Consider the following 21,505-nt stretch of genomic DNA (forward strand, 5'->3'; position numbering starts at 1 on the left):
ATGAGACAGATGACTCGGTGTGGTGACCCTGAAAAAAAAAGATGTCTTGTTTACAATAATATTAATGAAAGAAAATACTTTATTACATCTTTAATTTATGAACCAGCAAAGAAAAAAAAGTTTTATAAAAAGTACATGAAAACATGTGGAGTGGATGTAAGTAGTTTTCTATGAGTTTTGGTACTGATACATTTTTAAATGTTCATAAAAAACCTGATCAAGACTCTTTCACCTGGATGACCTGGCCCAGATCATCAAAACGAAGATACCAACAATGGCAAGAATCTAAACTGTGCGTTCCTCTTAGTAACAGTACAGGACTTCTTATCCAGTGACAGTCTGCATTGTTCTGTGTGCCCTTAGTGCACAAAGACGTGTGGCGTGGGAGTGAGGATGAGGGACGTGAAGTGTTACCAGGGCAGGGAGCTGGTCCGAGGCTGCGACCCCCTCACCAAGCCGGTGGCCAAACAGACGTGCACCCTGCAGGCCTGCCCCACCGAGCCTCCAGGTAAGGAAGCAGGACGCCTGAGGGCTGGTGTTGAGTTGTTCATGGGTGGTTCGTTCAAACAAACAAATCATTTTTGTGTAAGAACTGAATCAAATCACTTCATTGATTCCAAGCTAACAGCTAAAGTTAGCTTGGAATAACTCAGATTTTCCATGCCAACCTAGTGGACACTCAGAGAAATGCTGCCAATGACTGATTGACCAAGTAGCACCGTACTGGAAATGGCACTGATTTATTCTTTTATTGCAAGAATCAGTACGTGATTCATTCACGCTGTGACTGAGTCAAGATTTGCAAACCTACCGAGTACTGCCGCTGACGAGTCATTCGGCAACTAGTACTGTGCTGCTTCGTCCGTTTGTCTGATCCAAGCAGTACGCGAATCGCACTGAAAGTGGTGCTGTTTCACTGACTACATACTACACCAACGGAATAAAAATTTCTCACATAATCTGAAATTATATCTTTTTCAGAAGTGATAGATTTTTGATCCAAAAATCGTATTTAAAGACGTGATTTCTCCTTTTTCCCTCTGAGATGAATTGCTCAGTCGCTAGAATGGAAAATAGGAGAGAGCCTAAAGAGTCAGTCTGATCTTTATTACCTGTTTTAACTTTAAAGGAACAAAATAGGCAGTTCTATAAATAGCACAAATAGTGTCACCAAAGCCATGTTATGTCTGCCTGGAACTGAAAATGTAGTTACATAAACTGAATGATTCAGTGAACAAATCTTTTGAGCGAATCATTTTAATGAACTGATTCCAGTGATTCAGTACACTCATAAGAACTGCCGCTCCCATCACTACTGCGGGCTGTGGAGCGAAGGTTCAACACCCGCAGGACATCAGACTGAACTTACGTGAACCTGGTACCACGGTGACGGTAATCTGCTTAACCGGCCTGCTCAAATTTAGCTGCTGTTGCCTCTGATCTCAGACCATTCGGCGCATTTGCCTCTGATCTCTACAAAGCATTTTCATCCACACTGCTGCTGCTCATTGGATATTTCCCCCTACGTTCAAAGACACTTAAGTCCGGTTTCGTCCTCGTTGTGACGATCAGGCTGAACTTGAGCAACTTCGGCATGTCTACATAACTAAATGCACGGAGCTGCTGTCATGCAGTTGGTTGATTCGCTGTTTTAAGCAGCAACCTGTGACTCTCTGTTAGATTCTTCTGGTTATTCATGCTTTTTTTTGCTTTAATTTTGCTTAATAAAGACAAATCAAATCACTGAGGCAGCAAAATGATTTTTTTCCCAGTATGTGGGCCTTTGAGTAGCTTGACTGGCTGCCTTCTTCCTGACTGTTTTCCAGATGAGAGCTGTCAGGACCGACCCTCCACCAACTGCCTGCTGGCTCTGAAGGTGAACCTGTGCAGCCACTGGTACTACAGCAAGGCCTGCTGTCACTCCTGCCGGGCCGTTCGACCCTGACAGGCCAGGACGCCCCCACTGCCGCATCTCTCCATCTCAAGCTCTCAAGACCACCACGAGGACCCACATGACGCTTCCTGACCAGCGGGGCCACGGTGGTTTTCTGCACCTCTCAGCCAGATGCCAGCAGTGTTTCGACTGAGAACTTTTCTTCTTAATGTTTTCTTAAATTAAAATGTTCCGCATCTGTCTTTCTGTGCAAACCATTGCTTTGAGTCCTCTGTGAAAACCACAGCAACACGTTGACCTTTTATTTTGTTGTTTAAATTGAAGTTTATCGCCCCCTATTGGCCTGGCATGCTTATTTCTCCACTGTTTGGATTTCTTTTCCAGATTCTTGAGATATTTTAGTCCTAATGGACGGGAAAAATCTGGGATAGTCCAGTTGAGGCCTTAAGTTTGTAGAGCAGCTACTGTGAATAATGATGAAGCGTTTATAAAAAAGCAGAAGTTTGTTAGATAAGTTAGGTTAATTTTTTATGTTATCATTGAGTTTCCTTTTTGCTATATAGACGGTACGCCCTCAGCTGTTGTTGAATATTTAATCGGTTCTGCTGTCGAGCCGGAGGTGAAGAGGATTTTACACCTTCTGTCGTGTTCATCGCAGCAGCGAGGACTAAATTATTCCCCAGCTCAATATACTGCATGACTTTAATACAGATACTGTTTATAAAATCCCTATTTAAAGTCGTTTCGGTGTCCGGCTCGCTGCAACTTGATGTGAGCAACATCCCCGTTGGACCCGCTGCTGTTTGGCGCGGCGCCGGTACGCCTGCACGATACGGGAGCGTATTTATTAGTCGTAGCACATTTACATTTATCACGACGGTCCCGATGCCAGCTGGCGGTTTTTTAATCGGGTCAATTGATGCCAGTTCTGGTCTGGTCTCTCTGGAGAGGGTCGATGGGAGCACAGACAGAAAGATTCCTGACACTTGAAGTATGGCTGAAATGTATTCAGATGTGTATTTTTAAACTGTTGTGTACTGTGTGTTTTTATATAACTGATACCTCTTTGTACAAAACTGAAGTATGATCATTGTGTACTGTTAATATTAGCTGAAAACATGAAGGTACTTTTATTGCCATTAAATCACAGTTTGAATGAACAAATCTGCCTTTTTGTTGTTGATATGAATTTATACACAGTGGACTTGAATCTAGATGTAAGTTTATGGGTGTTTTTAATATTCTGGAGCTGTGTCACATATGCGCTCTGACTCAAAATCTTCACTAAAATAAAATTAAAATTTTCTATTAAAGATGAAAATGTTCCAGTTTCACTTTCAAACAAAAGAAAACGAGCTGAACAGGTTTTATGACTGATTAGAGGTTCCAAAACTGTTACAGCATTTTATTAATGGATGTTAACAGGAGCAGCTGTCGCCACCTGCTGGTAGGTGGAACAGCCTGTCATCTTCCTCTAAAGTGAAATTTAAATGCACCTGATCCAGCCATTGTGTAGAAAGAACCCCCAAAATATTTTAAACATAAAGAAAACTAAAAGCCAGGGCTGTACAGAGGTCTAATGGGGCCTTGAGTAGAGTTGGATTTGGGATATAGATTTGGAGAAGCCTAAAACCAATGGGTGATAATTGGTTATTATTTGCTATTATTAGTGAACAAACCGAGCTAATTCACACAGATTAAACTCATAGCATCAGATTGTAAACCTGCAAATTTCTTTAAATCTTGAATTAAAATTTTAAACAATTTATAATCTTTTTAATATATTTACGCTGAAACCGGCAGATCAAATTTAATAGTTTCCTTATTCTAAATAATCAAATAGAATTATTGTAGATCTGTGGTCTGCGATAAAATGCAAACCTTTTTACAGGCCTGACTGCTGTGAAACTTCTGCCCAAAGCAACAGTATTTTTACCCTTTGAACGTTTTCACACGTCAGACACATTACAGCAGCAAACTTTGATGTATTTTATTATTATTTTATGTAACAGACAAACACAAAGTATGAAGTGGAAGAAAAACGGTACATGATCATTAACATTTTCACAAATAGATTTGAACTTTTTGTGTGCATTTGCATTCTGCTCTCTTAACTCTGATAGCCCTAAAAAAATCCAGTGCAGCCGACTGCTTTCATAAGTCACATAATCAGTAAATACAGTCCACATGTGTGTAGAATAATCTCAGTATGAATGCAGAAGATCGGTCAAGGCCTCAGAGGTTTTGTAGAGAACATCAAAATGAAATAAATGAACCAGAGCTTTTTAGTTGGGATCACTGAAGATTTTAAACTTCTACTTTTCTATCTTCCTGCAGCCGCCAGCTGTGCTGCAGTGCAAACGCTAAACAGACTAAATTATTTGGGTTAATTTCATTGCTTGTCTTCTTTGCAGTACTTCTACAACTAAGAACACCTTAATTAATTTCTCAGATTAAGAAAACAACAGCATACTGTGGTTCTTTATTACTAATTGGTCATAACTTAACATAACGGCTTAGCATGAGTGTTAGCTCATAGCTTCCAAAGAGGTCATCATAGTCAATTTCTACAGAAGTTACACTTTATTTGTGATGTTTTTGTGTGTGTGTGTGTGTTTTTGTTCAGCTGTTAGAAACGTCAGTCCCATCAAAGATCGCTTCTGGATCAACAAATACTTCTCATTTCAGTTTTAAAACCTTGACCCACTCTTGTTCGTCACATTAATTATCTGAATTAACGGTTTACTGTTCCCGGATAATAACTGAGAACTAAAACAGGCTCATCCAGTGAGAAATATCTTAAAGAAGCTATTTTGAGGACCGGATGAATAAAACTTTGTGTTTATATGGATTTGAGTGAAAACAAACACGAAGTGAAACATGTGCTGATGAAGCTGAGTGAGCAAAGTTTGAAAATGGTGGATGTCCGTCACATACAGGGATAATAAAGGACAAGATCTGAAGCTAAACTTTCTTTATCTGCTTATGAAGACAGTTCTTATTCAACAACACACACAAAGCATTATAAGCATTATATTATTTTTCTTTGAACAAAGTCCATCCTAAATCTACTCGTAGGTTTAAATGATTATATTTTAATTCGCTAAGAAACATTAGTAAGCCACTCATTTGGTGGTCTAGCTAACACAGGTCCAGATATATTGGTCATACATGATCGGTTTGAGTCTGATGGACATGTTCTGGTCCAGCTGCAGACCTCCATCCTGGCTGCAGACGCCGGTCCCAGTGAGAGGTCGCTATCTGTGCAGCCACAGCTTGAGTTCAGGCGGCAGCAGCTAGACGTCGGTGCTCACGCTGTGGCTCACCACCTCCTTCATGGTGTAGGAACGGATCAGTTTCTGGTAGAAGCTGTCCAGGTCGGCGGGCAGCTCCAGGTCCTGCTGCTGCACAGTCCGGTAGCTGATCCTGCGGCCTCCGTTGCACAGGCGCTCCGGGTGCTGCAGGTAGAAGGGCAGCGAGCAGCGGGCGCAGGACGGGCAGAAGGCGTGCACACGCTGGCACCTGCGCAGGGGAGGGGAGTAGCTGGAGGGCCCGTTGGCCTCCGTCAGGAAGGTGGGGGGGTAGGTTTCGGGCTCGTCGCTGTAGTGCTCCGGGGTTGGAGGCGTGGAAGGAGCACACAGAGCCAGGGGTCGAGAGGGCGACATGGTGGAGAGTTCTGGTTCCTCGTCTTCCCCCTTCTCAGACTCCTCCGGCTTACAGCAGTAATACTGCAGCCAACAAGCAAAACAGCAAAGAATCAGGTCAATTCTATTCATATAGCGCAGATTCTCAACACCTTATCTAAAGGCTCTTTACAAAGTCAAATTCAATCTACTTAGTTTTACATTCTGATTTTTCTGATGCAACTTTTATAGGGAAGGTTTTCAATTAGTCGTCCACAACCTCGTGTTTTTTTGGGGGTATAAATATGCTGCAACATTTTCCTGTAAAGACAAGAGAGCATGGCATTCACGTAGACATATGTTCATCTTTCTAATAAAGGAAATGGTAACGAGAGAGTATCTGCTGGCCTAAACTTGCCCATTTCTACAGTCTGGAAAAGCATTTTAAGTTTAAAATAGTTGTAACCGTGACGAGGCTGGATATTCTTCTGAGCTACAGCAAACAGGGGAGCCTTGGGGTCACCAAGTCTACCTAAAAACTATTCAATTCAATTCAGTTTTAGCACCAATTCATGAAACATGTCATCTTAAGGCTCTTTCCAAAGTCAAATTCAATCAGATTATAGAGATTAGGTCAGAAAGTTTCCTCTCCAAGGAAACCCAGCAGGTTGCATCAAGTCTCTCCAAGCAGCATTCACTCCTCCTGAAAGAGCGTAGAGCCACAGTGGACAGTCGTCTGCATTGTTGATGGCTTTGCAGCAATCCCTCATACTGCATCTATCACACACTATCTATCTCCATGCCAACGAGTTGTTGGACAGGCGGGAAAAGGCCTCGTCTCTCCCACCATCCTTAGCGTGGAGTTCAGAAAACGCTGCCCATACATTCATTGGAGCCGGGTCGTGAGATGAGACTAAGATTGTGCTTTTCAGCAACAAGCCCTCCAGGGTCTGGTGTGACATAAAATATGAAGATGTGGAAAAGCAGCTCAGGCACTCTGTTTAGTATGGCGGATAATCTATGATGCCGTGGGTCCATGAGAGCACACAGCGTCATTTGAAATACCAGGACTGCCTTGACAGATGTGTCAGAAAAAATACTTTCCTTCCCTACCATCACAAATGTAAACACATGAAGTTTGCTAAACTCCACTGAGATCTTGACGGGAACTGTACCTGAGTATAATTAGTAAGTAATTATATTGAGTAAATAAAGGAACGGTGCACCTCTTCCCCACTGTTAAGTATGGTAAAGAACTTGTGGGTCGGGGATGCTGTGGGTCGGGTTCTCCTCCAAAGGCACCAGGAGATCTTTGAAGAAATGGAAAGAAAAATGTGGTGTGCTCTGTCACAAAAGTGAAAATGGGTCATCATGGAGTGTTTTCAGAAGAATAATGATTCAAAACATATGGCCAGAGAGTCTACCTTCTTTTCTGGTCATCTCAGTCCACAGACCTAAAGCACATATCTGAGCTGAGGAGAAGAGAGCATCAAAGAAGACCCTGGTCCATTCTGACCAATCGTACAGATGATGGGCTAATCCTGTGTTCTCTGTTCTGCTCACACCTGAAAGTGTTACAGGAAAGTCGTGCCCTTTCCATAAACTGGGATTACACATCAAATTAACAGCAAGAGTGCCAATAGCTCTGGCAGGGAGGCTGTTTTCCACCAAACCTGCGGTGGACATCACCACATCGTGATTTCCTCATCTTCAAACTGCTCAGATGTCAGTTTGCAACCTGGTCTGGACCCAGTAAAGGCTGAAAAAGACTCCCACTCACTGACCAACTGCGCATTCACATCTTTATTGTAGGTTGCATGTTTTTTTTAGGGTAAGTTGTGATACTGTTGTAGCTCTAACTTATTTAGAATGACATACCTGCAACCTACATAAACACAACACAGCGACGATGGTCAGTAAGATGACTGTAGCCAGAATTCCTCCTGCGATGACCACTGTCCCGGCTGACATTCGAAATCCTCCCCATCAACCAGCTGCAGGCCGGGGGGGTAAAACAGAGAGATGACAAGGCAGTTAAGAGGGTCATTCATGAAAAAAATTAGGGACAAAGGAACAGATGGAGTGAGAATAATGAAGAGGAAGAAGGGAGGGAATAAAAATGGAAAGTGGTGATGAGAGAGGAAATCGTTGTGTTGAAGAGGAACAAGTATTTGTGACAATAAGGAGAAATAATTTAGATGAAATATAGGAAGGAGAGAGGACAAATGCGAACAACGTAGAAGGTAAAAGAGAAATGGGACGTCATTAAAAGACCCTCTTATCAACATGCAATACTTGAAATATTCGGAATATCTTCTGGCTTTAAATAAAAAGGATATTATTTTTCATCTTTGATTTACAGGCTGGTCAGCACCGGCAGTCAGAACTTTCTCTGCCAAATGAAGCGTGACCAATGGTTCCCAAACCGGAAGAAAAGGTGTTGAGAGGATTAAGTAGACCGAACACGTCTGCATGATCCTGCTTAACCGACTGAATGGTTGTGAAATCCGGCACTGTTCCTCAGTGGGTCACACCATGTCAGACATTATGGGAATACCAGCATCTAGGCTTCATAAAATGATACAACATTCCTCATAGCTCAGTTTAAGGACCCACACGTTTTAATTCAGACATGTAGCATCCAGAAAACATCATTAGAAGACATGGCGACACTGTCAAGGGTTATGCCGATGACACTCAGCTTACACCGCTGTGTTCGTGCTGACCCAAATTTGACTTGTTAGGCCAGAGCAGCTAAAAGCTGCGAAGGCTTATTGTAATTCTATCGTTTCTTATTCTTCTTATTCTCCCTGATGGAGAGAAATACTAATTTGGAGGCCTTAACATTTTCAAAAACTCACCCAAAATTGTCCCCCTGGTGAAATGTTTGTGTGGCTAAACGGCGCCACAGCGCCCCCTAACGCGAGGAAGAGAAACTGGCAAGTCCTACAAATTTGAAATTCGGTACATATGTAGATCTCCCTGATTCAAGAGAAAAATCTCTTGGAGATATGCCCTAACACACACAGTAAGTCGGCCATTTTGGGTCAAAGTGTGCTTTTTGGTAATTTTTCATTTTCATACACGTGGAACTTTAACAAACTCCTCCTAGGTTTTTGAAGCTATCGGCTTCAGATTTGGTCAGTATGCCCTTTAGGCAGAGGAGATTAAAAGTTATCAAAAAATATACATTTTTGTATATACTGAGGGGGGACCAGGCCTCAAAGTTGCCCATTATTGATCCCCCTTAGGTAGTCAAATGGTGACATCACCAAAGCCACAGCCCCTGGGAACAGGAAGTCACTTTTTTCGGTTGGAAATGTTCCCTCTGGGTAACCTCGTCAACTTGAAACTGTGTCAGAAGACAGATAACATGTCTTACTTCATTTGGAGCGATGATAGTTTTCGTTTGAGGGCGTGGCATTGCGAAGTGCGGTGTCATGCCATGGCCATACGTTTGGCTCTAATGTCCACATAGATCATTGGATCTACCCCAAAATAGACATTATTGATCCTAGTCCTGCCCCACACAAGAATCCACCCCAACATTTGGTAGCTCTGGCCTATTTCCTCCATAGTGCCCTCTATCAGCACTATAAGGATCAGGCCCAAGTCATGCTTTGTCCGAGAATTATAAAACTACGTACATATATGTAACTTGGAGCAATGGTCCAAACCCTACAGGAAGTCAGCCATTTTTAATTAAAGCTGGCATTTCGTCCCTGTCACTCGTGTCGTATTTGAAAAACTCCTCCAACAGCTTTTGAGTTAGAGACTCAGGATTGTCTTCACCCGTTGAGGATCAAGTTATCAAAAGCTTTTTCCTGCATGTGGGCGTGGCTAAGCCTCAAAATCTGACTTCTCACCAAGAAAGACGAAGCTGTAATAACTTCAACTCATATGGAAGCACCAAACCTTCTGAGTCATCTCACATAAATGCTCACTACAGTGTTGTGCTGATTGGATTACATCACTTTAGCCCCACCCACTTTGAACAGGAATTTTCAAGTTTCACTGATGGATTTCCTTCTAATCAATAAATTGATTAGATCGAGAGTAATTTCAGATGGCTCATTTAACAGCTTCTGTTTAACTTTTTGCAAGATTAGTTGTTAGTCTCCAGAAACTTACTACATAGTTTGCTGGAAGGTATCATGTATTTTCCTGGCACTTTCAAGAAATGTCCTGGTTCTTGTTGCAGAACTGATCTGGAGCTTTTGTAAAACATACTGAAAAGAACTAGTAAGTTTTGTGAAAGCTCCTCAAAAGTACCATATTTTTCGGACTATAAATCACTCCGGAAAATAAGTCACATCAGTCAAAAAATGTGTCACAAAGAGGAAAAAAACATCTATCAGTCTTACTGGACTATAAATCTAATTTATTTAGACATTTATTTCACACAATCCAAGACAAAAACTTGGACTGACATTTAATCTGGTAAGCCAATTTAATCAATTGCTTACCAGAGGAATGGGGTAAATTAGTAACTCCAACTCGTGCATAAAAGTTGTCAAAATTATGCCTAAATCAGACCCTGACGTAACGGTGCTATATACTAAGCTAAAAGTACTGAACATTCAAAACTGTAAGAAAATGCCACAATATAGAAAGTGCTTTTTCAGTATGGGATATGCGGAGAGTGCGTAAATCGTGTACTTGAAGAATGCTTAAGAAATTTGCAAAGAGTTTCTGATTTACTTTCTGCCGAAACATACAATGCACTGAAAAAATGCCGTACACCCTTATTATTTGCAGCTGAATTTAAGTTGCAGGATCGCCCAAACTATGAAAAAAAGTGTGACTTATATATGTTACCTGGTAAGTTCCAGGAAAGTGATCTTTAAGTTTGATATAAGTGCAAGTTGTAATTTGCTTAACTAAAAACCTTCTCAGTCTAAGGGTTTTAACAGAGAGTTTTTGAGCCATATATCTCCCTAAACTGAAGGACATAAGACAAAAAAAAGATGGGTGCACGAAAGCAGAATTAAAAGAAACACGAGGGATTAAGATGCAAACAGAACTGTACAAAACCAGACCAAAAATACATGAAAATCATGGTAATGGAACTTAAAAATGAAAATCAAAATGGAAACCACAGAGAGCAACACCTTGTTTGAACAAGTCAAGCAGTTTAGGTTACATAACAGAGACATTTTGCTCTCAGTTATTCTATCCCATCTTTAATGCAGATGATCCTTTTTTCCCCAAACCTGAATTAATTTATCCATTTTTCTGGATAAATTAGAAAAATAAAAGGGCATCAGTAGTTCTTCTCCTCATAGTTTCCCCTGCAGCCCTCTGAGTTATCGTCCTCTGCAGTTGGATGCCGTCCTGAACATGTAAATAAGGAGCTGCTCATATATGACGTTCCTTCAGTGTTTCTAAAATTAAGCCAGAAATGCAGGAGACAAATAATTGTGTGCTCACTGTCCCACTTCTTCAGATTATAGTTTGTGTTTCTGGTTACAGTTGTCTTATTGAATTTAATCCTTTTGGAAGATGAGGCTTGAAATGTAAAACTAGGATCCAATCTGTGACTGGAAGGGGTTTAAAATAAATCTTAATAAGCTGGAAATAAACATTTTAGTTCAGGTGGATCAGTGACATAGAAACCGGTTTATTTTGTTGAAATATGGCATTAATGTGGCCTTTTATACTTTTTAATCACAATTTCTCATTGGTTTATTTTACTGTTAATTTACAGATTATTGTCTCCAGATGCAAATTAACTCCTAACAAAGAGTTTTATAGTTCTGGTTATTTATAGTTATTATGTTGAGATTAGTGGTTTGGATGCTCCTCTGGATGAGCGGTGCACCAGAATCATGTTGCCACCGGTGCAGAGCTTGCACAACAGTCGCTCCAGGTGGGATTGAATCTGCAGGCACAATAAGGAGAAGACTTTTGGACAAGAAGAGCAGCCACAAGAAAACCATCAGCTGTGCAAAATACTTAGAAAAAGAAGACCATATGAACTCCTGCATCCTCTGGGACTATTTGAAGGTACACAGATGAGTCAGAGTCCATGACCAAAGGCCTTTAAATTTAAGGCTGATCAAATAGCTCTGATTAAAAACTCTAAGAATGACGTCAAGGCTTGAGATTGCTGTAATGAGAAAGTCTTCTCAAGCTGAACAAAGAGGCTATTCTGAAGCTTAGGCTCAGCTACAGAAAAAGCAAAATCTCCTCTGAGCTGCCACACCGTGGAACACAGTCACCAGACTCAGTGGCTGAAAAGAGTTTGTTAAAAACGTTCAGAAATGCAGAATCAGTGCTGTGCAGTCGTTTTAAACCAGATGGGAAAAGTTCAAGGATATCCTTCTGTAAAAGAAAAGCCGTTAACTGGGTGAACACAAGCTTCTCCAGCAGCTTCAATATAAAAGGCAATTTGGAAATAGGTGTAAAATGACTAAGAAGTGCAGCTTCCAAGCCAGGATTTGTAGGCAGATGCTGAACAGCTGCAGAGACCACTGCTGGAGGCAGTCTGCTGATAACAACTGTCAGAACCGGAGAACATAAAGTGGATTTCAGCTCCTTCAATAGTCTGCCAGGAAGGCAGAACATGGGAGAACCAGGAGGGTTTAGATGACCAACAGTCTCTTGTAAGAAGGATAACGAACGATGCCTTGCAAAAGTTTTCTGGCCCTTGGTATTTTTCATGTTTTTTTTTTTTTGCCTCACAACCTGGAATTAAAATGGATTATTATTTGCACCATTTCATTTACAGAACATGATGACAACTTTAAAGCTGTAGTGTTTTTTTATTGCAAAGCAAACAGCAAATAGGACAAAATAACAGAAAACTATAGCATTCATATCCCCTCTTTATAAAAGGTTGTAGAGCGTTTTGCAGCAGTTCCAGCTGCCAGTGTCTCTGCATCAGTCTCTATCAGCTCGTCACATCTGGCCTCTGGGATTTCTGCCCATTCATCGACACTATGGATGGTTTTCACTTGAGAACAGAGATCTTCAAGTCTAACCTCAGACTCTCAGCAGGATTGAGGTCTGGACTTTGACTAGGCCATTCCAACACATTTAAATGTTTCCCCTTAGACCACTCCAGTGTTTACATAAAACTTTCTATGACTCTGTGGTGGCCTCAGCCCTCCTCTACGCTGTCGTCTGCTGGGCTCCAGGCAGCACAGAGCGGGACAGAAAGAGGCTGAATAAGCTGGTGAGGACGGCCACTTCTGTCCTAGGCTGCACTCTGGACTCTGTGGAGGAAGTGGCTGAGAGGAGGGAGTTGTCCAAGCTCACATCCATCATGGACAACACCTTCCACCCCCTGCACCAGACTGTAGAGGAGCTGAGCAGCTCCTTTAGTGACAGACTTAGACATCCTGTCTGTAAAAAGGAGCGCTACCGCAGGTCATTCATCCCTGCTGCTACCAGATTATACAATGCTGCACTGTAACTGTAATAACTAATGTGCAATTCTTTTTAATAACCTGTGCAATAATCCTGTTAAATAAGAGACTTCAGCTGTTATAGTTATCCCACTACTTCACTGTTGTTCTTTACCTGGTACCACTTTAATGTATGTCAGTACATATGTATATAAGTCACCTTAAATGTACATAAGTCATCCTAAATCTCTGCTTTATTTCCTTTTCATATTTTTATTTTTTTTAATCTTTTTTGATCCATTGTATATATGTGGACACACTGTATATGCCTGATGCACCTTTTCCTCCTTTTGGCATCTTCTTTTGATTATCGATTATTGAGCCGATGTGTGACAAGTGAATTTCTCCACTGTAAGATCAATAAAGCCTATCTTATCTTATCTTATCTTATCTCATCTTATCTTATCTTAGCAGTGTACTACAGGTCATTGTCCTGCTGGAAGGTGGACCTCCATCCCAGTCTGAAATCACAGGTTTTGCTCCAGAACATCCCTGTCTCCATCTTTCCCTCGACTCGGATCAGTTTCCCAGTCCCTGGTGCTGAAAAAAGGCGTTCTTTGGGTGATGGGATGTGTTGGGTTTCCATGGTGGTCAAAACTTTCTGTTTTAGTCTCATCTGACCAGAGCACCTTCCTCCATAAATTTGGGGAGTTGCCTGCGTGCCTTTTAGCAAACTCAAACTCTGCCTTCTTATTGTTAAACACTGAGTAATGGCTTTTTAATGTCCTCCCGTCCATAAGGCCCAGCTTTATGCGTACAGCTTATTGTGGTCCTGAGGACAGACCCTCCCGTCCTCTCTGATTCATGCCCTCCTGGCCCGGTCTGGGGGTTCTGGTGGGCGGTCCTCTCTGGGAAAGTCTGTTCTGGTACCAGGTGCTTTCCATTTGAAGATGATGGATCTGATGGTGCTCCAGTGGAACATCAAAGATCTGAAAGTTTTTTTTTAACTCCACCCTGACTTGTCTGGAGCTCCTTGGTCTTCATGGTGACGCCTCCTGCTCAGTGCTGCTGCTCCTCTGGAGCCTTTCAGAATAAGGTGTGTTTATTCTGACGGGTCATGTGACCCTTATGTTGCACACAGGTGGACGTCATTTCAATGATTAAGTGACTTTTGAGGGTATTTGGCTCAACCAGAACGTTTAGGGGCTTCATAACAAAGGGATGGATACATATGCACATGCTATTTTTCTGGGTTTTTAATTTTATATATATATATATATATATATATTTTTTTTTTTTTTTTTTTTCTAATTTCTCTTCACCTACTTAGACAATTGTGTGAAGACTCATCACATGTGATAACATAAAAAAAAAACATTTTAATTAAAGGTTGGAATTTTTTTTTTTTGAACAAAGGTAAAAAGCCAAGGGGGTGAATACTTTAAAAAGGCACCGTAACAGGTTCAAAGTGATCCAAATAAGCAGAACATGAAACTGGGGGATAGAAAACTTGACAGTAGTCGCCTTCTCCACCCAAACAGCAGCTGAGGTACGAGCTTTGCTGTGGATTCTACACCACATAGGTTATAGCAGAGCGTAATGCTCTATGGAGTCTAAGGCAGCATTGACTAGGGCGCCACTGATGCCTGAAACTGCGTTTTCTAATTTTCAGCACATCCACCGCGCAGCATTACGCACAGCTGTGTTTGACTGTTTACAGCAATTAAAGTTATCGCCTCACACCTTGTCACCATAATCTGTTAATCTGTGGAACACCTGGTGATAATTAGGGAGGAACGTAATGGTAGAAAACTGTTGTGCAGACTTTGATTTCTGATTTAAGATGCTTGTGACCATTTTTTTTTTATTTTATTTTTTTTGCTTATTTGAAAGGTCCTTTGGTGTAATATGTGTCACCAGCACAAGCAGGAATAACACAAGCTTTGAATGCTTATGATGAAGTCGATCTATGATTAGAGTCTGATGTGGAGTGAAACAGAACGTCTGCCATTCACCACTTCACCATCTGCGTCGCCAATTTCCACCTTCTCCAAAATTAGCGCAAAGCTGGGTCAGAGTGGCCCAGATTTTCATTTTATTTTCTTCTTTTTTAAAAATAGATCACGACTTTGCGTGAAAAGTGACGTACGCAAGTTTCAGGCCCAGTTTTGTGCGTACGCAACTTGAGGCTCCTGCTCATAACAGCCGTAGAGTCAGATATTTATTGTAGAAAGTCCTGATTATTATAATAATTAATGAATGGGTTTAATTAATGTCGGTTATGCAGCATCTGAGGGACAGAATTCACTGTTCTGACTTTTTAAAAGTGAAGAATATCCTAACCGCACTGTTATATATCCTGTAAAATGTCCTCCAGGTCTTCACGTTAAACATTTGCACAAACACAAGATGTGACAACGGGAACTAATGGGCGACTCAGTGAGAATACAACAATCTGAGGAAGATGACGCTGTTTGAAGATCGTATATTTTTTTTTACGGTTTACAGGGAAGTGTTGGTACAAACTACAGACTTCTGACCAGAGGCGACAGGATCATGTAAAACATTTTCACTAAAATGTATCTGTGTTCATCTGAAGCCATATAACCTGACAAATAACTGAGCCCAAAGAAGATCGATCCAAAATGACTCCTCCTCTCCAAATGTTTGGCAGTTTTACGCAATTTTTGGCGCTCTTTTTAATTCACTAACCGCCCAGATATTGATCTGAAACTCTTGTCATACCTCACTGGCCCACAGATACTCCCCAGAAAACTCTGAATCTTACCCGTCACATTAGTTTTTGGGTGGTCTCATGGCTTCTGCCACTTCAGGGCGCACCGGGTGGCGGGCAGCGGCGCAGATGCTCGGTTTTCAACTCCAAACTGAAACGCGCTGGTTTGTCCGCAGTCTGGGATCTGACAGAACCGCAGGCAGAGGCGCGCAAAGGCTCCAAGAGTTACCGTGGATGCGTCAGCGCCGTGGACATGGGGAAATGTTCTTCACCGATAAACTGTCTCCTCCAATGTATGTTCCGTCACTGGAAGTTCATAATTCAGGTCCAGAACAGTTGCAGCAACAAAAAAGTTCCCCTCAATCTAAAAAAAAAAAAAAAATCCCCAGATTTTCATGTAAACATGTCCAACACGCAGAGAAGGAGACAGGCGCACCAGCACATCAGACTCGCTGATCAGTGACTGTGCGTGTTGTGCGCAGAGGATCCGGTCTCATCCTGTCCGTGATGCTGCGTGGAAGAGACAGTGCGTCACAGCAGAAACACCAGTGGAAATACTCCCAGCAGCATCACACCAGAAATGTCCTTCAAAAGTTTAAAAATCCACCGGAAGGGATCTGCTTCACAGCCTGAAACTTTAATTCACACAAAGTTCCAGAGACCCAGGGAATAAAATCCACATCAGAGACCAGAGCTGATGAACCTGTGAAGAACCTGGTGGACCTGGTTGCTTATTTATGGTGATTTTAGTCAGAAATGCAACAACACCGAAAAAAAGGCACAACCTTTAAATAAACACTTTATGTTGACTCTGAATCTATATCTACAAAAAAGCCACAATGAAAATGTTATAGGGAATTCTACCCCAATTATAGGGAATTCTACCCCAATAATTTTAGTTTCTTTGTTAAAACGGAGACATCCTATTTTAAGAGAATATTCCTCCTAGGCTACAAGGACGGTTGGAACTTCTGAGCATGAATGATCTTTGACTTTCCTGACTTTCCTCTCTGCTCAGCACCACAGCTCCTTCACATGGGTGGAAAGATGGAGGAAGGTGGATTTAGTGTCGGCTGAACTGCTCCTGTGTGGTTTTCTGACCCAGTGATGAGCCGTTCCTATTTATTTTGCCCTCTAGGTGTTTATTTAAAGTTTCCTGGTATTTCAGAATCCCCTGATAGCCGGCTCTCTAACAGGGCCCCCAGGCAGCGCAGCTCTCTGACAGTAAACTGCAGCCATGGTTTCCTCCTTCCTCCCCGACCATCCTGCTCTCTGTGCACGGTGGAAACTGCTCTGTCTTTCATTTTTATTTCTCTCCCTGCTATTTTCTGACTTGTGAAGATCAACCTCGGTCTGCCCTCACATTAAAGACTCTCGTCCCGGTTTGAAGAGGGATGGATAGGCCTCTGTGTGCATCGAGGTCTAAATGTGTCCGCTGCTGAAAACCACCGTAGAAAGAGGGAGAAAACGGGACATTTGTCCACATACTGCACTAAAATGGAACGGATGGATTAATGCAGTAATATAAATAATAAAAAATAATTAAGTAGCAATTTTCATAAGACATCTTTTGAATGGAATTCCTTTTCAAAGGGAGTTTTAAAGAGATGAAACAGGGGAAATTCTGGCTTCTCGGAGTCTCTGAACTGTTTTAAAAGTTGGCATTAAGCAAAAAGCTCTTCCCTAAACCAGTGAACCGAGTTTCAGCCTCTCTCTGCATCGCTCCACTCTGAGCACCAAGAAAAGTCGACTTTAAGCGACCGGGCTGAGAAAGGAAATATTTTATTGTCTGAATTATTCAAGGGTGGAAGCAGGCTGAGATTCTGCTGTATTGTGCCGACAAGAGTTTGTAATATTAATGGAGCTGAGAAGTTAGAGGTTATTTCCCCCTCCTCCTTGTTTCTGATGCTTTGATTCAACACTTCAGCCTCCAGCTGCACCGGAGGAGGAGAAATACTGAAGATTTAGGTGGAAAAGAACAATGACTGTGGATTATATTTTTACTACAAAAGCAAAAAAATAGATGTTTGTTTTGGCTTCAACCATGATATTCATTCAAACCTGAAAAGATGAACCTTAAGCTTGGTAATGTTTCTGCTAACAGTGGCCAGCAGGCTGCTGGTGAGATTAAATAGTTTGTAATTCAGTTTTTTTTAAATAAATACCTTTGAAATGATTCCCATTAAGAGTGAAGCTGATGCAGCTCTAGGATGGAGAGTCCCGGTGAAGATGATTGGCTCCAGCCTGGTTCTGCTGATTCTCGCTACACCTGGTAAGGTGAGGTGAAAGATGATGTTTTCAGTCCCACAGATCCTTTAAAGTTACATCAAACAACATCTAAATTAGGGAGTTGGATGTTATCCTTATATTTATTTGTACTTAATAAGATAAAAAATAAACTATCAGGATACTGGACAAAGTTCATGTGGGCTCCATCTGATTTCTAACTCGTCATGTTCTGCTTTTGCTGAGGACCCGTATGCAGAGACAAGGCAGCAGGAGTGCGGTGAATAAAGACGAGTTTAATTAGCAGAATGGACCTGAAGCAGCAGGGTGAGGAGAACCGAGGATCCGGTCCGGAGTAACTGAACCAAGGAGGTTAGTTACCGGATGCTACACAGGAAACAGACCAGCAAACAGGGTAATACCAGATTTCACAAACACAAAACAGGATTAGACTCAAACTTATGATCCTACAACAGAACCGAAAGGATCAAACTGAAAGTCCAACAGATCAGGACCGTTGGCTGGACTAATGAGGGAGTGTCCTTGTTTTAAACTGTGGTATGAGGTTAATGACCCATACAGGTCTGGGGAATAAGTGGCAAACGTTTAAGAAATGTTTACAGAACCCAGTTGGGACCCATCATGGGGTTCTGTGTGGGTAGGGCAACTACGTGGGACAGAAATCGGGTTGTTCTCATTGCAGACCCCGTTTTGTTTTGTTCCGTTTGGGTTAGTGTCGGGATGGTGCTGGGAACCAAATGGGTCCTATTTGGGAAACACAGAATGTAGAACCCATAGTTGTTTCTGTGGGGTTCTGCTTGATAAGAACTATGTTTTTTTTTTTTTTATTAGGATGTATGTCGTGTTAATTGCTGACATGGGTTTCATGTGGGATAACAGCAAGAACTAAATGGGACCCATCAAGGATACCTGTAACCATCGGGGTCTGATCACACTGCATGGACAGAAATACGGCAGATTTCCTGCTTATGTTCATGCATGAAGATGTTTTATATCTTTGGGTAAACGACAGCCCTCCATCAGACAAACGTGTTAAATTAGTCGTTGTATTTTACTATCCTACCTGTGACAGGGTTATGGTTCCCAGATGGGGTCGCCCTCCTCTCTCCAGACGATGATTTATCTGATGGTTGTTTCAGATCGTGATCCAGATGCTTTCTGCAGCTTCAGCATCATCGCCCCAATCATAACGTTAAGTTTTCAAACTCAGTCTCCTCCTGTTTAGAGAAAGATGGCCAACCTTTGCAAGCGGCCGTGCTCCATGTGAGGCTTTAGACTTGGACCGAGGTCTGAAACCCCTGGAAGGAGATGCAGGCAGAAGTCAAACATGTTTTTATTTCACCGTTCCTCCTCTGCGGACGTCTGTCCATCAGAGCTGATTTCCGCCTCACGTTTGTCGTCTGAGGCTCCAGGAGTGGATGGTTTTCTGTTATTTAGTCTAGAGGTTGTATGTTGAGGCGGTCTGTGAAAGGACAGACCTCTCAGGGCTGCGGTGAGACACACTCTAACCTTTTCCTCTGCTTTCCCACCAAACCTCAGTGTTTATAAGACACCTGAGGTTTTCCCCGTGTTATCCTCCGTGATGTCAGGCTGCGTCGCTCTGCGTCATCGCCGCAGAACCCAGTCTGGGTCCGTTCAGACTCCTTTAGATCCTCAGCGCAGCACAAACAGAACCTCAGGACCCAGACTTTGGACCAGAGCTCCTGTTCTCACTTTCCTTGATTTGTTTGGACGAAGGCATTTAATGTGATTTGAAAAGTAAACGTGAAGCCCATTAAGGCTCTTCTGTAGCAGAGAGTTCAGGCTTTAGAGCGGTCAGATGATTGTTTTTGTTACATTTTAAGTCTTCTTACCCATGTTTTCAGTCCAGTTCAGTTAAGTTCCTAATTTGAGGTTCAGACTCTTACAGAAATCCGCATATTTTCACTGGTTTTACATGACGTGTGCTGGAAACAAAATCTCTTTACTTGGATTTTTTTGAGTCTTGATTTGATCTGCTGAGATTGGATGCTTTCATGCATGAGTCTGGCTGACCCATCAGTCAGCAGAGCAACAAAAACAATCATTGACTGATTGCTTGAAGGACCCTTGGAGCACCGGCTCCATTAAACTCAGAGGACCTGTCTGAGTGAATTAAACGCACCTCATGATGAGAAGTCAGTTACGGTTAAGGTGCAAAGCAAAAAAAAGCAATGAGAGAGCTGTGTGAGACAAACTAAAAACACAGAGACTGTTTCCAAAAGATTTATCGATAAAATTAACACCAGTGTGCAGCTGATCAAATGCAGCAACTAAATAATCAACAGGAAGTGAGTCAGCGAAGTTCGTTTGCTGACGAAACAACGCAGAGGTAGAGGAAATCAATAAGGTGTTGATTATGCAACAAAAATAAACTCACAAAAACAAAACCAGGGTTTAAAGATGTGAACTGAAGATCATGAGACTTAAAAAAAAACAAAAAAAACAAAAGAGGAACATGGAGGGAAGGCAGCGGAGGGCAGAATTAGTGCAGAGTAGAGCAGCTGAGAGTCCAGTCAGGAATCCAGAACAGGAACCAAACGGAGCAGAAACAAGCAGAACACAGCTAGACATAAGACTCAAACCCAACAGCGGACCTGAAACCCAGAGACCGTAAGACGACAGGAAGGAAGGAGAACGCAGAACAGAAAGGATCCGACCAACCAAAACTAAAACCAATAACATGAAACTTAAATACCCAAACCAGATAAAGTGGTTATAACAGCAGGAGTTTGGGTGGTTTGCAGGTGTGTTTTAGCTCCAAACCCAGGTGGAAACCTGAGAAAAGCATTTATTGCTGCCTATCAACCTGAGAAGGGCTGTGAGGAAACTTCCAAAGCTCTGGAAGTCCTTCATGTTTCCACAGGAGTGGACGTCCCAGCAGACTGAGCCCAAGGTCAGAGCGGTCAGACAAGCAACTAAAAAACCTCCATCTCTGCCTCTGCAGGCCTCAGTGAGCATGTCCCTCCTCTTACCAGCCCAGAACACAACCAGCATTGATATAAATAATGAAACAAAGATCTGCGGTTTATACTACGGCTTTTTCAGACGCTCTGACCCCACTTCCAGAAAAAAAAAAAAGTCCCAGAAAGGCTTCTTTTTAAAGGTATTAAAGATCATCTCCGCTGAAGCGCGCAGAGAGCATCTCTGTTTCAGGCTTTTACGGCACACACACACACACACAGGCGAAGAGTGCTCGGATGTCCTCGTCTGTCCGCGACATCTCTGCCTCTTATTTCCCACACAGACCGCAGGAGATGGTTCCAACATGTTCAGCTGTCAGAGGAGGGCAGGATTACAGCTTCTGCTGGAGCAAAGCGTCTCCAGCTGCACGGTACCAGCATCTCTGTATAAAACACGTCAGGTAATCCAGACTGTGAGAGAAAATGACTTATTTATCAGATGCCTTTAGCTGTAGAAAGATTCAACCTTACCAATTAAACAGACTGTTTGACGTTTAATGTTGAACAGATTGGGGAGATTTTTAGGCTCACTGCAACAGATTTGTATAAAAATCAACTTTACGTACTTCTCCTCTCAGCTTCCTGTAAAAGGCTTTTCTGCTCCTGCTGTCCAGGATATTTTATAAAGTGACATTAACCTGTGGGGAAAAAAAAAACACAGAAACTGGAAAAACTGC

At 42.1% G+C, this 21,505-nt stretch overlaps 2 protein-coding genes across 4 annotated transcripts in view; one reads left to right on the forward strand and one right to left on the reverse strand.

Annotated features, from left to right (window-relative positions):
- Positions 1-3,054, forward strand: part of adamtsl2 (ADAMTS-like 2) — a 40,797-nt gene extending 37,743 nt beyond the window's left edge. For all 3 annotated transcript variants that reach the window (XM_021313529.2, XM_036144295.1, XM_012857682.3), the window contains exons 18-19: positions 364-508; positions 1,827-3,054. In XM_021313529.2, coding sequence (XP_021169204.2) covers positions 364-508; positions 1,827-1,945 — 264 coding nt within the window. In that variant the 3' untranslated portion in view covers positions 1,946-3,054. The remainder of the gene's footprint in view (positions 1-363; positions 509-1,826) is intronic.
- A 1,665-nt stretch (positions 3,055-4,719) lies between these two features.
- LOC105921717 (protein FAM163B) lies at positions 4,720-16,382 on the reverse strand. The gene is made up of 3 exons (XM_012857576.3): positions 15,655-16,382; positions 7,396-7,511; positions 4,720-5,622 (listed from the first exon to the last, which is right to left on the reverse strand). The coding sequence occupies exons 2-3, from the start codon at positions 7,486-7,488 to the stop codon at positions 5,191-5,193; spliced, it is 525 nt and encodes a 174-aa protein (XP_012713030.1). The 5' UTR covers positions 7,489-7,511; positions 15,655-16,382; the 3' UTR covers positions 4,720-5,190.
- Between the last annotated feature and the right edge of the window lie 5,123 nt (positions 16,383-21,505).

This window comes from Fundulus heteroclitus, chromosome 12 (genome assembly GCF_011125445.2).
Source record: "Fundulus heteroclitus isolate FHET01 chromosome 12, MU-UCD_Fhet_4.1, whole genome shotgun sequence".
Lineage (NCBI taxonomy): Eukaryota > Metazoa > Chordata > Actinopteri > Cyprinodontiformes > Fundulidae > Fundulus > Fundulus heteroclitus.

Bases quoted from the DNA above. Each gene is read 5' to 3' on its own strand.
- LOC105921717 (XM_012857576.3), bottom strand. From the start codon at position 7,488: ATGTCAGCCGGGACAGTGGTCATCGCAGGAGGAATTCTGGCTACAGTC. The intron at 5,623-7,395 runs GTATGTCATTCT...TGTTGGCTGCAG, and splicing joins TGTGTTTATGTAGGTTGCAG to TATTACTGCTGTAAGCCGGA.